Source organism: Electrophorus electricus, chromosome 6 (genome assembly GCF_013358815.1).
Source record: "Electrophorus electricus isolate fEleEle1 chromosome 6, fEleEle1.pri, whole genome shotgun sequence".
NCBI classification, from domain to species: Eukaryota; Metazoa; Chordata; class Actinopteri; order Gymnotiformes; family Gymnotidae; genus Electrophorus; species Electrophorus electricus.
Window position 1 is genome coordinate 5,046,621 of NC_049540.1, and position 17,537 is coordinate 5,064,157.

The 17,537-nt window shown below is 43.3% G+C and overlaps 1 protein-coding gene across 2 annotated transcripts; it reads left to right on the top strand.

Moving 5' to 3' along the window:
- Nucleotides 1–534: 534 nt before the first annotated feature.
- Nucleotides 535–16,318, top strand: gtf2ird1 (GTF2I repeat domain containing 1). 2 transcript variants are annotated; one of them, XM_027015886.2, is made up of 27 exons: nt 535–761; nt 4,163–4,293; nt 4,520–4,661; nt 4,896–5,075; nt 5,186–5,369; nt 5,719–6,011; nt 6,292–6,387; nt 7,194–7,277; nt 7,532–7,715; nt 8,714–8,739; nt 8,931–9,054; nt 9,303–9,346; nt 9,705–9,785; nt 10,149–10,235; nt 11,511–11,564; nt 11,649–11,714; nt 12,078–12,261; nt 12,400–12,464; nt 12,561–12,629; nt 12,758–13,025; nt 13,198–13,226; nt 13,315–13,362; nt 13,522–13,599; nt 13,691–13,883; nt 14,040–14,077; nt 14,186–14,301; nt 15,375–16,318. In XM_027015886.2, exons 2-27 carry the CDS (start codon nt 4,168–4,170, stop codon nt 15,441–15,443), a joined length of 2,928 nt encoding a protein of 975 aa, XP_026871687.2. In that variant the 5' UTR covers nt 535–761; nt 4,163–4,167; the 3' UTR covers nt 15,444–16,318. The 2 variants fall into 2 exon arrangements, with proteins under 2 accessions (XP_026871687.2, XP_026871688.2); XM_027015887.2 differs by having other exon boundaries at nt 11,652–11,714.
- The last annotated feature ends 1,219 nt before the right edge of the window (nt 16,319–17,537 follow it).

The following is a 17,537-nucleotide window of genomic DNA, read 5'->3' on the forward strand; positions in this document are numbered from 1 at the left end:
TTAGCATAATAAACGTATTAAAGTATGTTGTTGATTCTACTTTAAAGATCCACGGTACTATTATTAGTATTGATAATTGTTTTACACTCGCCTTTTATCAAAATACACATAAAGTTTGTTTCATGTCGTAACTTGTATTCCCTACATCAAGGCGTAAACAAGGTTGGTATGTTAAAATAAAATGAAATATTCCTAAATAGGCAGTAGCTCTATTAAAACTGGGTAGAGAGGTAATTCTTACTTTAATTACTCAGTTCCTAATGAAATGTATTTCTCGGCTAGAGTGGATTAAAACAGAAAGAAAATTTGGGATACGAGTGAGATACAGCTGAATCTGTTACAATATGGTAAAAGTATTTGTTGCGAACATTTGTCAAATCACTGACAGCGTTTCTTCTTCAGCAAGTTTCCCCCGTGGTTTCCAAATGGTTCTTTAATCCTGTATGTAAATTACAGCCAATAGATGCTGTTGTTGAGTTGGGCTGGGATTAGCGGAGGCGAATGAGTTTCAATTTTACTGGATTACAGAACAAAGAAAGGGGAAAGGGGACACTCTGCTCTGTTAAAGAAAACAGAAAGAAAAGGACGAAAACAGACAAAATAATCTCACCGAAAATATCCAAAACAAGCAACAAAGAAAAGGAACATGCGCCAGATTATGCGATTTCATAAACTCGCTATCGCTTTTCTTTAGATGGGAATTCCGCCCTCACTATTGGATTAAACGGAGAATAAACCTATTCCGGGATTGACAGCATAAGGTAATTAAAACGGGAAAACTGCTAGGAAATTTGCTCTGCTTCTGATTTGTTTACTTATAACTAAATAATAACGTTTAGATTTCTCGAACACGTGACTTTTTATGGCTATTCAAATAGTGAAATTACAGATTATAATTCTGGGGGGGAGGAGGATGGCTAGCTAGCGAATGTTTGGAGTGTTAGCTAGCAAAGTAGCCATCAAGCTAACATTTTCTGCGAGAAAAAGACGGCAGTCGATTCGTTGTTTTTTGTGCTCATAATGCAAATTAATGTGAGCCTTAGGCGTAGAAAAAATGATGTGTTGGTCTGATGTCTTATTTTTGGCCACTGGTGTGTGTACACTCTATTCCTGTTGTCTTTTCCATGTCGAAACGCAACACGATTTCACTGCTAGCAAGTTGCAGAAACTGAACAGTTCCATTGTTACTGTTACTGTTGACTAGCTGGACAAGAGAAATGTTTTAAATCGTCAAAATTGAGCTTTCGGCTTAAAACCTGCGCGTATTCGTGAATTAATATAGATAACTGGACGCGTTTGTCGATCTGAGAAGGTCATGTTTACAATGTCAAAATGATCATATCCCTGTTAGCTAATCGGCCACTATCTCAGTCGTGGTGGCTAATTGTAGTAAAATATGCATAACTGGACATGTCACTTTAAACCGAGGACATTTCACTTCGTTCACATCTTTATTAAGGACTTTTTCCGCCCGGTCATTTCACAATACAAATCAGCAATTAGTCGGCTGGTGTTCCATGTACATGAATCATTATCAAATTCGATTTTGTTAGCCAGCTAATTGCCTACTAGGTGGGTTAGGTAGGTTCTCTATAGGTTAATCACGACGTAGTGAAAACATTTTTAGAGGAAAGAGGCAGCACAAAAGCATTTTGCCTTGATGGACATATAAATTGCATGTCTTAATTAATCTCACATCTACAAGGATTTGCTTTTGATAAGTCTGTTAAGCCGAAATTTAGAGTGCCGTGCCAGTATAATTATTTTCCTTTTGAATGAAAAAAAAAATCCCTTAGAGAATTTTGGCGTATTAAATATGAAATATACTTCCCTGATAATCCCATACTCGCTGCATAATAGTTTTGAGTGTAGTAGGGGGTGTTTCCCCTTTTTTCCCCTCTCCTCACCACTGATTATAAGCTCCTCTGTATCAAGTGAAAGCAGGCAGTCAGATAAACCTCGTGGAGAGAGTGTTGTCTTCAGATGTGGAAGCGCATCCAGACTGCTTCCTTTCCTAGAAGCGTGAGAGGAGTGCGGGAGGCAATGGCCAGTGTTTGTGCAGACTTGGGACAAGGGCGAGGCTGCACTTTGTAAAGCTAATTAATAGCCAATGATCAGCACTGAGCGGATTGACTTAGATACAGTTGTCTTATTTAAAGGATCTGCGAATGGAATCAGCTGTTCTGGGTATTAGCAAGAGTCTTGTGTGTAAATGGAACGGGGAGTTGCAAGCCTCTTAGAGGGGGAGGGAGGAGGGGAGAAATCCCGCTCCGAAATCCACGATACCCTCTTTCAGGTTATGATAATATCTCTAAGCACCATATGGGCAATTATTCAACAAGTAAAGGATCAACTCCAGTATGTCTCCACCAGGGTGGAGAGGCGTGAATAAACTAGCTGCGTCTGGGCTGCAAGACTCCTGATGATCGGAAGTCATTAATCTGAGCACTTAAGCATGTCAGTCTGTCCTGCCCTTGTAATGTTTTGGGAATGTCCATAAAAACTGCTGTAGTGTCTTTGCGGACTCGTCTGTTAGCCCAAATGTTGAGTCTTTGCAGACTTGTCCATTAGACCGAACGCTGAAAAGGTTTCACAGAATACAAGCCATTTTTATACGCTTTAAAAAGTGCAGACAAGATTAAATGTAGCCTTTTTTGTGCAAAGGGGCCCATCAGAAAAGCCAGTATGTTTTTAACCAAAGCAACATTTCATAATTTAGGTTAAGTCCAGAAGTTGAAACCATATAATCACTATATCACTGTCTCGCATTGTTAACACATCTCATACTTTGTCCAAATTGAACTCCACGCACACAGATCTTAGGGGTTTACTTTTCCACATCCATTATGATTGTTAGGGGATGATAAAGCAATACCAGAACTTGACCTCAACCTCTGCATTTTTTCTTTTTTCTTTTTTTTGTGAATGCCTGAAAAAGGCAGAATCTTGCCGTCTGCCTCCTGTGCGAATTGCAGCTCTCAGCCTGAGGATGGTGGTTCCAGAGAGGCTGTTTTGCTTCAGAGGCCTCTGGCCGATTCAGGCCGATCGAGACAAGTAATAGCATGACTGAGGCCTCGTCGCTTCCCCGTACTGGCTAGTGTGTGGTTTTGGCTTTGCCTGGAGGCTAGGATAATGGCTCCCAGTGTCTGGAGAGATTAAAGGCCAGGGCTGCATTGTTCACATGCCTTGAGATTAGTTTCCAAGGAGACGGATTGCCGTTGCCATGAGAACGCAGAGCCCGGAATTAGGATTGCGATTCCCCCCCCCCCCCCTCCCCCCCAGCCTCCGTTGTCTTTTATCCTAACGTTTATGTACATTTTTGAAAGTGCCTTTGAGTGTCTTTTGATTTCAACTGAGCCCTGATTAGGTCTGAATAGGGATGTGCTAAGTATGAGTATTCTTATATGGTGGCTACAGCAGTGAAAGAAACCCCCTAAACAACATGGAGGACATTCAAATCGGAGTCAGGGGATGTCCTGGTCGAGTTCAGCGGCCTACTGTTCCCAGACCTTGCGTTGTTTCCAAGCAGGCAAATTAAGGCTGAAAGGTTTTAAGGCAATAATCTAAGCCAGCTTTAATTGGTTTGATGAGGGCTTATCGTAATTAGCTGCTTTCACATGCGTGTGACGGATTTCAGCGCATTAGCATGCTAGAGGGTATTACTATCACTTTTTAAAGCTTCTTAAAGGTTTTATATCCTTGAATACTTTTCTCAAACCCCAGGATGTGTTAGAAGAAGAGTTGATGTGGAACCCAAAACTATCAACTCCCTTTAGGAAAGTGAACTAGAAACAAATCACTGGAGTCTTCCTTAATGAAAAGGGACTACTTCAGCTTTACCACGGCTGTCCTCGGGTTTTCATGTCATGCCTGCCTCTCTACAGTCCACAACAAACGGTATTGCAAAAATTGCCTTGCATTGAATTGCCATTTACAGAATACCTTAAACAATTTATCACTAGCTGCTCCTGGACTTAAAAGAACTATAAAAGTTTTATAGTTACCGACTCAGCTTAATCTAGTTTACTGGGGTCAGCTGCAGGTTTGAATTTTCTGGGGCAACTTTTAACCCTTTGCTCGACAAATGAACACATTTTGTCTGTTTTTCTTTCACGGAGACAATGTGGTATGTGTTTGTTAACACCAGTTTCTGATCCTCCAGGAGGGATGGCCCAGCTGCGGAAGCTCAGCTGCGATGGGCTGAGAACGAGCGCTCACGCTGACCTCCGGGGACCGCAGGTCTCCACCCGACAGGAAATCCTCACCAGCCTGGTGTCGGCCTTGGACTCTGTGGTATGGCTCGTCCTAGTTCCCTGTACCTGCCCATTACCGTACCACTCAGATCTACCCTCTGTAATGTTTATGACAATAAATGAATAATCCATTGGCTATTGCAACAGTTATGTTCCCCTAGTAGAAGGTAATGTATTTTGTAGGATAACATGTATGCGGTCTGTATTTGCTAGACGGTCTGAGTGAGTTTTCCTTTGTTTTTTGTTTTTTTGTTTTGTAATTGCAGTGTTCGGCTATGTCCAAGTTAAACGCTGAGGTAGCCTGTGTCACTGTGCATGAGGATAACGTGATTGCCGTGGGGACAGAAAAGGGGCGGATTTTCCTCAACTCCAGGAAGGAAATACAGACAGACTTTCACAAATTCTGCAGTGAGTCTTCTGGCTTGGCTCGCGTCCGCTTCCAGTTAACTGCCATTAAAATAAAAGTCTTACCAAACATGCAAACGCTGCAGAATGACAGAATGTCAGGCATGCTAGGTGCCATCCTTAAGTGAATCACATTGTGCATTTTGGTAGTGATGAGAGGTTCTTGCAGACCCTGGAAAGCATGACATCAAAAATAAAGTTTGGTACATAGAGTATCTGGATTTTTTTTCCCCCCAGGGGTGTCTTGTCTACAAGCATTAAATTCTGTCAACTCCCACGCCAAAGTTACTGATGCGGAATGCAGCCGCGCAGGCAAGGAAAGCATCACGCCGGGGAAGCAGCGAACCCTAGCAGACACTCACTCCAACATCTTTGTTCTGAGGAAGATGGTGGAGGAGGTCTTCAGCGTGCTGTACAGTAAGAGCACCACCCCTCTCCCTCGCCATCGCGTCGTACCAGTCATCTTTATCGCGAATTTCGAGCAGTGCCCCTGCCCGCATGAGTCACCGGCGCGATCTCACTTTCAGGCGAGGCTGTGGGGAAGAGCACCCTGGTCCCCGTGCCTTACGATTACATCCAGAAGGAACCAGCTGCCGTGCTCGTGCACGGTCTGCCCGACGGGGTGAACCTGAGGAGGCCAGCCGAGTACGACACAAAGACGCTGATGAAGATTCTGGAACAGAGCAACCGCATCCGCTTCATCGTCAAACGGTCAGGAGAAGATGGAAGCCTTCCAGCCACACAGGGGTTAAGCCATTGGGAGCAAGAATTAATGCTCATTAATGATGCATAAAGATTTAAATGTTTTAAGTATACTGCATAGCATTGGTTGTGTAATATGGAAATATTGAAGGATTATTCACCCAGTATAAGGCTAGTGTGATTGACAATGAATGAAAGATAATACAGTTTCACGTAATCTTTCTTGCTTAATGCTAACTGCTTAATCCCTCTTGTACTTTACATACCAACATTAGCCATTTTGGGTGAAGTGTTCTTTTAAAAGTCTTCAAGGAAAAGTGTAGACAGAACTGAGATGAGGTTGTGATCGCCAACCCAGGCCACCAGATGAGCGCGACAGCAAATCCTGTTCGGAAGCCAACCACCACCCTTCCACGGTCGCCAAGGGCGCTGGCAGCCACGCCCCCGCCAAGCCGCCCACACAGGAAGTGCCCGGGAGCGGGTCCGTGCTCTCCAGCTTCCTGTACGGCATGCCTATGTCCTCCCAGCCCCACCCGGATGGCAAGCTGGAGCTCAAGCCTTCAGTCCCGCACGTCCTGGGTCAGGAGCGGATGACCATGTGGGCGTCGGGAGACGACAAGGGGCCTGTGACCATAGACGGCTCAGACGGTGGTGAGAGCTTCCTCCCTTTCAGCTATAAGGAAAGTTCTGGATCACCGTACTAGCGTATGGCTGAGAAGGAAAAGATGATTGTGTTCAAAAATAAGGACTATGTGCTGTGAGTTTTTCTTCGTTTAGGGTCAGTAGGGAAACAACAAGCACAAGCATACAAAGCCAGTGACTAAAGCACATGGCATTATAGGATTAAGGGCATGCATTCATGATTGAAGGCCTTGTGGGTTTTGTAGTTTTATCATGTCAGAGTTTGTAGTCTTACGTGGATCTATTGCAGGTGAACGGCTAGGACTTGGAGGGGACCTCGCGCAGAGCCCCCCCAGCATCCACGTCTCCAAGCGCCTTCTGTTCTCCATAGTCCATGAAAAATCAGGTGTGCAGCAGAGTGAAACACACACACACACTCACACACACACACTCACATGCAAGTGGCCAAGGAGAGCGACAGCTGTCTTTCACTGCTGTTCTTAAACACATGGCCACCACATCATCCTGAGTAAGCCAGACAGAAGATCAGGGCAGGATACAACATGATGTTTTTTTTTTCCTGACACCCAGACAAACTGCTCAGTGGCTTTGCATCCGTAACGTGCGTTCCTTCAGAACAGTCATGGAAAACTTCTAACAGTAACTCCACGTAGTTTAAGGAGTAATTCAACTCTGTGATCCACCCATCGCACATGTACTGCCTTGTAGTGACTACAAAATGTAGCAGTTTTTGAATCATTCTTAAAAATGACACATGTATAGAGAAATGACCGTCTGGTGTTACATTGGTTGCCATAGCCATCAGGTTCGGAGACGTGACTCGGCCGTTAGAGCCGCAGCTGGAGGCTGATGATAGATAAAGAAGGGTGGTGGTGCCAGAGTCAGTGTGCGAATGGGTGGTAGGAGACTGTGTCTGGGAGCCATGCCAGCACACTTGCGCTTTCGGCTTCTGCTCCTCTCAAAAGAGCAACAGGAACCCCTCGGGTCCTGCCGAGAATTGGGTCCCACGTTAATCGTCGCCTCTGCCTAACCCAAACAAACCCAGGAAGGCAAATCAAGCCAACAGTAGCCACTGAAGCACTTGGCTGGGTTACTGGTTATGTACATGCCTGCTTCAGAGCTGCGTAGCCCACCTGGAAACCATAGATGGCGTTTTGTTTTTTTTTGATGTCCGTTTCCTGTTCTGTGCAGAAAAATGGGACGCATTTATCCGGGAAACAGAGGACATCAACACGCTACGAGAATGTGTGCAGATCCTGTTCAACAGTCGTTACGGTGAGCCAGATAAGCACTGCATTTTCACAGTTTTAACCACCATCCAAACCACTACACACTTTCTCAAACCCTAACCACAACCGTTTCCCCATATCTGTTTACCCCCATGCCCCCAAACCTGCAGTGTGTTCTGTATTTTTGTCTTTTTGACCTTTTAACCTGTTGTGGGGTTTTTTTGGGGGTTTTTTTTTTGGAAAACAAATGTTTGAACTGAAAATGAAAAATGAAAACAACCAATTTTTTTAAAACATCAGCTGAAGCGCTGGGCTTGGATCATATGGTTCCCGTGCCGTACCGGAAGATCGCCTGCGATCCTGAAGCTGTAGAGATCATTGGGATACCTGACAAGATTCCCTTCAAGAGGCCATGTACCTACGGAGTGCCTAAGCTGAAACGAATCTTGGAAGAGAGACACAGCGTGCGCTTTGTTGTGAAACGGTAAGGGGCTCCGTCTTGGTGTGGGACTGGTATCCCTGAAAAAAGAGACCCTCCCTGTGTGGCCACATACAGTCGAAAGGAAATCCAGGAAATGTCACATTACTCACAAACACGCAAGGTATCATTTAAAAGTGTGGAATCTGTGCTTTTGGTAAATATCTGACAGTTTAGCATTCATTGAATTGTCAGACATCAGAATCACAAAATATTCCCCATGTGCTGCAGATGAAAAGTAGATACCTTTTCATAAGCTACAGGAATTGAACCAGATCACACACGCTCTTGAAAAGAGAGTGCTCTGATCTTGCATTGAGAATTAATAACTTTAGGGATTTAAGTGATGTAAAGAAAAAACCTTTTCAACTTGTGCACTGTAGGGATCCTCAGTGACAAGACATCAGGATATCACACCTCATCTTTGTTTCTGAACAGGAAGCATATTTTATCCACAAGTGTACTTGTACGTGTTTTGATGGTATTGATACTTCCATTCTATTTGTGCATCCTGATCTTACTCAGAAAGATTTCAAACAATGAATTCTTCTAAATAAAGGGGAATATGTGTCACAATAAATTGGACCACTTAACAAGAAGGTCAGAAGTCGGCAGGATTATGTTGCCTTCACGACCACGCGGCGCAGCGGCTCCCTTTCTGGTCCATTCTGGTTCATTTTCGCCCTCCATTTCGGTTCCTCACTCATCCACTTGGAGTGTGAGCGGCCATGCCGAATTTTCCGAGATTCGGCTCGGGAAGAAAGAGGCGAGGCTCCTCGCACCATCTGGCAGGTCTGAGCCAGCCATCCAAAAAGCCCGGCGCCCCGCAGGGTGTGGTAACCGCCACTGTCCGTGTGCCAGCGCGCACCCTGACCGTTTGGCTGGAGGAGGAAACCCCCTGCTGCTCGTGCAGACCCGCGCATTCAGATCACTCAGCTCAATATGTTTAGGTGCGAGCCTGCTCACAGACCCCGCTTGTTCATGGACTATTTATTTATTTGCAGAATGTTTGACGAGCGGATTTTCACGGGTGAGTTGAAAAATGATTAGATTTCTTCTTTCAGTAATGTTTTGATTTGCTATGATTAGAGTTATTTTAAAAAAATTATTTATCTTATGGGTTATGGTTAAAATTTCATCAGGACTTGCTGACTTTCTGGCATAAAGATGCTAAACTCTCGAGTGGCTCGGTGCGCCATCATTTCTTTCATTCTTTATCAGCTGCAGGGAAAGTCGCCAAGGAGGAGGGCAAGCAGGACTGCTCTGCCCCTGACGACTGCTTCCCAGAAGGCCTGAGGGTGCCAAGCTCCGCCCTGGAGCTGGTGAGCCACACCCACAGCAGCAGGTGAGGTGGCTGTCCCCGCCGGCCTTGAGACTGCCAGCTCACCTTATTTGGTTTTAAAACATGCCAAATTATATAGCCATTTGTTGACACATGTATGAGGAGCTTCAACTCTGTTATTTAGCTGGATTTACAGAGACTAAATCTTTCACAAATGTTAGCCCCTCTTTAAAAATACTCCCCTGCCTGTCAAGGTTAGCAGCGCTTACACCACAAATTGCTCATGTTTTTCTTCTGCCTTTTTCTTGAAGGTCCACCAGCTCCTGTGTTAGTCCCCTGGCAGAGTGTGAAGCAGGTGAGACTTTATCATTGAGTCGCCCCTCTACGTAATGCCCCAAAGGACTGAACTCTTTGTTCCTTCTGTTATTGAGAAACAGACTTTGTCAAAGCGAAAACCCCAAAATGTGTGGTTTTTATATATATATATATATATATATATATATATATATATATATATATATATATATATATATATATAATATATATTATATATTATACATACACACACACACACATATATACATATACATAAATACAAACACATTATTAATATAATATTATATTATATTATACATACACACACACACATACATATACATATACATATACATATACATACATACACACACATGTATGCGCGCCTTTTTTTCCAGGGCCTTCAGGAGACTGCATCCCTTTGAAAAAGATCAAAATGGAGCCACCAGATGGTGAAATCATTCAGGTGACTGTGCCAGGTACGGGCTTCGTCCCCTCCCCCGCTACCAAGGCCAGGGCTGATGCTGACAGATGTCAGCTCATGCTTAAATGACTCCGTGAGCAACAGCATTGTAGTTTAGTTTTAGTTTTTCTTGGCTATGCATAGTGTGCTTTAAGTGTTTCAGATTAGCCTCACTCCTCCGGGGGCGATGGGGGTGGGGGTTGTTGGTATTTTTAATCATCTTTGTGTCTTAGCCGACACACAAACCTGCATGCAGAAGAGTACTGGTTGAGGTGACTCACCACGAGCCAGTCAAATCCTATTGTCTTTGTCTGTCAGTGTTTCAGAGTGTTCAGTGTTTCATCCCCCCCCCCCCCCCCCCCCCCCCCCCCCCCCTTAGAGTCTTCTGCAATCTCAGAGGAGCCGAGTGAGCCTCAGGCTGACCTAGTGACCCCTGACATCCGTCGCCCTCTGGAGCCACTAGCAGGTAACTGCAGCCTCATCACCCCCACCAGGATCTCAGACAAGGCACTACTTGGGTTCAGAACTCTCCTCCATTTCAGGAGTTTGATCCCCCTGAAGAAAGCAGCACACTCATGAAGCCTCTCCTAGATTCTGCCAACTTTCTACCCAGTTACTGGTACCTTACGCCTACATAGTTCATGCTGGCCCTCAACCAGGTTTTTCACTCACGGGTTTCATGAACAAACTTTACTGGAGTTCTTTTCACTGAGCTGTTGGCTAATACTGCTTATAATTGGTCTTTGTGCATCTTGGGCAGCTTGAAACATGGTGTCCTTCGCCATTGATATTGGAGGGTAGAATGAAAACACATATAATGAGAGCGGAAGGCCTGGTAAAAGCCATTCTGAAAAGGCAGCATCCAGAAATGGCCCCTTGCAACAAAAAAATTTGCTCTGAAAATTGATTTATTGCAGATTATACATACCGTGGTCATTTTTTTAGATACTGATCATGCGTTGGATTGTCACTGAAATGTTTAGGAATGAAACTTGACCTCTGCCGTATGATTTGGTGTCTTAAAAAAACAGTGTGTCTGAAGTGAGGAAATGTACTGGATGACTTGCCTTTTCAAAACCTCCCCACTCCAAAATTAGTCTGTGTAAAACATTTGTTGGACTTTTTCCATAATTGAACAAGCAGATGCGAGTGTCCCAGGATCAAACCAAACTACTGCCCCCACAGCAGTGTGAACCCTGGTCCGATACCCCCCCCCTCGTGTGCCCTTGTGTTCGGAAAGTGTATATGCCCGATCCAGCAACCCAAAATCCCAGCAGCAAGGCTTTCCTAGTTTAGATTTCCAATCCAGCATCCCAAAAACACAGCAGTAAAACTTTCCTAGTTTGGTTGCCACTCCTTGGAACCCAAAAACTCAGTACTGACAAACGCGAGGTAATACGATCACTCAACTCAGTCATATTGTGCATTCAAAAGTCGTAATTTATGATCCCAGACACTTTTTAATGGCCTTATAGATGACAGTCAACATAATCTGACATCAAAACTGGAAATGATCTATGTCTGCACAGCCAGAGTTGAAGAGTTCATATTAACTCGCCATTCATGGTTTCATTTGATTAATTTCATTCAATATGTTATTTTGAAGTCTGCTTTACACAAATGGTCATTGGAGTAAACCACAGGTGAGTGGAAACCCAAAAGCCAAAGTCTGTTAGAGTTTAGCTTTCCACATACGTCACCGCTTGGCATTTTGGAGAACTTGCGTAACTTTGTCTTTTAGCGGACATGTTGGCGCAGAAGTCTACGCCTCAGGGGCTGAAGAGAGTCGTGGAAGGTAAAGCCTCATTTTGTAAAGCTCTTTCAGTGCCTTCATCAGATGTTGCGGTTGGTCAGTGTGATTGTCTGGCCTTTCTTTTAGAAGACATTGGAGAGATGATTCTTCAGCTGCGAAAGCAAGTGGAGAGTCTCTTCAGCACGAAATACGGTGAGGAGTCCCTGAGCTCAGGCCCTGGGGGGTTAACCTGCTTGGAGCTCCTTCTCACAAACATCTTCACACTAACATCTTAATGCTCAGTACATTTAATAAATTTGATGTTAGAACTTTTTAAATACTACAGATGTACTTAAAAAAAAAAAATCTCAGTGAAGTAGGGTTTAAGAACTATAAAACAAATTTGGTCCTTGTTGAAACTAAATTTGCAAGACATGCTGACATGAAAATTACTAATTTGTTAATTTATGCTAAAGTGTAAATCATTATCATGTAGCCCCTAAAAACTGTAGCAATAAAGGAAAGTGGAGTAGCAATTAATTGTCCCAATTGTCCACATGGTGGTGTTCTCTCTAGCTGAGGTTCTTGGCCTGCCCGAACCAGTTAAGGTGCCCTATTCCAAGTTCCAGATGTATCCAGAGGACCTGTACATCACAGGGCTTCCAGAAGGGATTACGTTTCGGAGGCCCAACTGCTTCGGAGCAGCCAAACTTCGGAAGATTCTTAGTGCCAGTAGCCAAATCCAGTTTGTTATCAAACGGTGAGTTAAAAAACTTCTGAAGAGGAAGTTTGACCAGATCCATGTTGTACGGATGACCATGATGTGTGCGTTCATGATGGCCAACTACAGCGAATAAAAGAATGATTGATTTTGCTTCTTTTGTTTTGTCTATTTTAGACCAGAGTTGTTAACAGAAACTCAACTCAAGCACGAGCCCCTAACTCAACCAGCTGGTGACATCGGTGAACACAGAACAAAATCATACTTTCCACTTATCCAGAAACAGATATGTTCAAGACCGGTAGCTAAGCTATGCTTCTTCTTCCTCCTGTTTCCAGCCGAGTTGGACTCCAAAGATAATCTAGCAGAAGACCCTGGGCCAGCCTCCAAGAGACCAGCATTCTCAGGTGGCAAACGTCTCCTGAGACCGCATGCTTTTTTTATGTACTGCCCTGTAATATAATACAGTAAATAAACACTTGAACTCTGCAAGGTTCCACAGTCAAGTGCCTTTTTATTGTTTTCCTGTTAACAGATAGTCTAGAAGCTAAGCTGTCCCGCATCGACCTGGCCAACACGCTGAGGGAGCAGGTCCAGGACCTCTTCAACCGGAAGTACGGCGAGGCACTGGGCATCAAGTACCCCGTTCAAGTGCCTTACAAGCGGATCAAGAGCAATCCAGGCTCGGTGATCATCGAGGGTCTGCCCCCCGGCATACCCTTCCGCAAGCCGTGCACATTCGGCTCGCAGAACCTAGAGAGGATACTGGCTGTGGCTGATAAGATCTCCTTCACCATAACGAGGTACAGCCTTTTTATTTTGGACAATGCAAAAAAACCCCCAAAAAAACCTACCACACAGGAAAGTTCTAAGTTCAAAAGAAGTAAGCACTGGTAACATAATCAGTGTAAAAATTACATATAGTACACACAAAACCCCAAAACAAAAACTGAGCCTTTTTTGTTTTTTTTACAGGCCTTTCCAAGGACTAATCCCCAAGCCAGGTACAAATCCTGTAACCTCATCTACACTTTTATTGAAGCAACTCATTTGCGTATAAGTTATTATTGTACATATATTTTTCTTAACTAGCACCACGAAGAATCACATTATTGAAGAAAGCGTATGCCTCCATAAATGGTAATATATATTTTTTCCCCTACTCAATTCCATTTTAATTTTGTGTAGAAATTATTCAGCACTAAAACTTCAAAACTAAAGCCCACTTTTCTGAGAATACCATCTGGTAAAGTGTTGACTGGTGTCACAGCACATATGAATGACTGACTTTTTCAACAGACGATGACGAGGTCAATCGTATGGGTGAGAAAGTCATCTTGCGTGAACAAGTGAAAGAACTGTTCAACAAGAAATATGGTTCGTAGAGATACCATATACTGTGTTTTTGTACTTGGGCTTTATAACTCGTCGTAAGTAATAACTCCTTTGATTCTCTCCTTATGTTTAGGGGAAGCTCTAGGCCTGGATCGATCCGTCATAGTCCCGTACAAACTGATCCGGGCCAGTCCGGACTCTCTGGAGGTGTGCGGGCTTCCAGATGACATCCCCTTCAGGAACCCCAACACCTATGACATAGCTCGACTGGAGAAGATCCTTCAGGTTCAAGATGACATCACCATCAACATCAAAACCCCCTTACAGTAAGTACAGCTTCTGTAGAGGAGCGTGTATCATTTTTGCCATGGTTGGTTCACTGAAGAAGGTTCATGTCGGGATGTGTTCTGGAAATGCGCTTGTCTTCTGAGTGCGATAAATGTTGGACGCAGTGCATCTAAGTGGCTCTTTTTTCTGTTTAGGCCTTTTGTTCAGCTTTGCCCTCAGACTTGTAATACAGGTACCTTCCCATAACTTCCATTCGATCAGTAATGGCGTGATTTTAAAAAGGAGGCCCTGCAGGGTGATTATTGGGAGTAAGTTACACCGTTATGCCGTTTGCTTGCAGAAGGGAAGGAAGTTTCCATTAATCGACGCAAGCGCAAGCGAATCCTGGACAACAGCCAGGCAATTGGGTCCTCTGGGGTGGACCCCACCGCGACAGCCAATCAGATCCCTGTGATGGTACGTATCATTAGCCATGGAACATGGTCGATGCAGTGGGCCGTTAAAACATAAAACTTTGAGTAATAACCTGATAACTACAATAATGATGGATGACTCTGAATTCAGTGGCTTTAAGTGTCTGGCCCCTTATTCTGGGTTATGTCTGGGAGTCTAATATATTGGGAATACTTATTTGTAAATGACACATTATTCCTTGAGGAAAAACAGAAAACGGTAAGTTCATTAAAAAATCTAAATGGAGCAATTACGTGGCACTGTGACTAGCCACTTTACTGCAAACTCCTACACTGAAATTACACACACTGGATACCACTGAGACCCGTCTATTGCCCTGCAGAATTCTTTAGCCATCTCTTGGTCTGTTCATCTCTGGTCATTGTCAGCCCTCTTGAGCACTGCAGACCAGAAGGTTTGGTTTTGTCAGGCTACCATAAACCCCGCATTAACACTGACAAGCCAGGTTATGGATGTTGAGCTTGTACAGATTCATCAGGCACAGCACTGCTGTGGCAGTGTCTAAGCAGCATTGACTACGTTGTGCCACCATGGAAGAATGGAGGATGACTAATACAAACGGCACGGCAACAGATGGGCTGTAGACAGACTATACTAGGTAGATGTTTTGTATAAAGTGACTGTCGAGTGTATATATCCCTAGTCCTCCCTGCAGTTTGAAGTCTTGTCTGGGATTTCCAGTATAATTAAAAACACTACTTTTCCAGGTCACAAAACACACCCCCACGCACACATTCCGTTGTTGCTTTTGTGTAGGATGCACTGACTCATTGTCCACTTGAAAGACAAATGTCTTCCCCAGTGTGAAGTCTCTGCTTTGAATGTTTTCATGGAGGTTTTCTCTGTATTAGATGCCAGTGACCTTTGTATATAAACCATTTCCTTTCTCAAATGTATGCTTCTCTGTAGACCCCTAACTTGATTGATTTCAAAATCAGTCTGGATAACAATGCTGGGGAAAAGTGGTTGTTGCAGACAAGGTTTAAAAAAAACAAAAAAAAAACCCAAACAACCCCCCCCCCCCCCCATACTTTTTGCTGTTTCTCTTCCCACAGCAGTGGCCAATGTACATGGTGGACTACAGTGGCGTGAACGTGCAAGTCCCAGGCAAAGTGAAATACTAGTCGACTCCCCAACGAGAAGCCCACGAGAAGACGAAAAACCACCGGTGTCCTCGCAAGCGTCGGAGCTTGGAGACGCGTGCCGCGCTTTCGGGTTGCCCGGTGGTTCGATGCAAAATCCGTTCGGCCGTGCTACAGGACTCTGCTTCGCAGATCGCCAGTGCTTTACTTCCGGAAAGGCTGTTCCGTTAAAAGGAGTGTTTTGTCTGCATTTCCGAAGAGTTGTGCATTACGTTTTGCGTTCTAGGAGTTGCTCTACTATACGGCCATGTAAACAATCGCGGCTAACTAACCATCTCAAGTACAGTAAAATACTTATGGTCGGGATGTTCATATTCCCGAACAAGATTAATAATACATAGGCATAGGATACAAAACCAGGACTGGTGCTGAGGTCTTACGCCTAGCTAAATGTTTGTATTATTATTTATTTATTTATTTAAATAAAAGTAAAGAAACTTGTATATGCAGGGAATGTATAAAATTCAGTACAAAGCATCAAGTGCTGAATACCACGACTGACACTCAAACAATTCAAACGATTAGCTACTGTATGCATTCAGAGGCTTTTTTGTTGTTGTTGTTTTTTGTTGGTTTTTTCACTACAGGGGTTTTTGTCCCTAAAGTGGAGTATCATACCATGATAGCACTAACTTATATTCCAATGAAAGACTTTTTATTAATATTGTAGCTTTGTAAGTTACTCTTAACGATCATTGAACATGGAGAAGTATGTCATGGAGAAATCACGAATGTATTGTATGTAAAGGAAAGAATGGTATAACATTATTCTGTAAGGACCGTCTCTGGAATCACCAGTATTTATATGCTGTACCTTAATGCCATTTAGGCCTTTCAAATAAAATGTGTTGCCTTGCGTTCGTTGATTTTTTTACTATTACTGTTTACGAGTAACACTTCAAATTCATGAAGTTCTAGCTCAACTTGTGCATCAAAATTGTATCTACAGCACCATCTGCTGGGATAACTGATGAATTTACTTAGACCTTAGCCAAGAGATATGAAGCTGACAAACCCAGGAGAGGCGTTAGGAAAACAACATATTTATACATGCATATACATTTTATTGCCTGACATAATTTCTGCATATTTTTGTTTGCTGCATATTCATACTGCAAAACTCTTATCTACCACATCCCAAATGTGACAAGATGGATGTATTGTGACCATAAAGGAATGCATATGATAAGAAAGAATACACGGGCAAAATATGGCATTCAAGCAATACCCGCCTGGGATTAGATGGCCCAGTTTGTTTGGAAAAAATCCCCACTCCATTATCACTATTATACCACTAGCAGCCAGAAGTGTTGACACAGTGCAAGTTGGGTCCATGATCCAAAGCTATTTTATATGCCAAATTCTGGCCCTACAATCTGCATACTATGGCAGAGGTGGAGCGTCATCAGACCAGGCAGTCTTTTCACAGTCTTCAGTTTGTATGAGCTGGTGCCCATACCAGACTCAAGATTCCCGTTCCTAGATAACAGTGGAACCCAACATAGTCTTATGAAGTTGTAGCACGTCTGCCCCAAGGTTCAACATGTTATTTGTTCTGAGATGTTTTTCAGCTCACAGTTGTAAATAGTATTTACTGGAGTTACTCTAGCCTAGTCGAGCTCACACAAGGTTGGCAATGTGGACTATGTGCCTTTGCTGCCACCCCCTTTCAATAAAAGTGTAGATGAGATTACAGGATTTGTGCAGCATGATAGGCTAATTATTGACTGGATAAATCCACGAATGGCCAGGTGTACAGGCATTCTTAATAGTTGTTTGTTAGTGTATCTGTGTGTTACTTGATAAACTTGTCTTAAATTCAGTCTGCTAATGTTCAACTTTGAAAAGACCTGACAAGCAAATACATTTGTTTTTGTGATTCTAGCTCCTACTGAACTAGGCGTAATACAAATATTATTTCCGCTGCTTTTAAAAAACCCGATATGTTTTCGATTTGTCCAATTTTTAAAATATAATTTATTTGTATGGGTTTTCATCTTTATAAGATAGATTTTCTATCGATTTGTAAAATAAAAGTTTTGTATTTTTGGACTAATTAAGTCTCGTTTGAGCGAA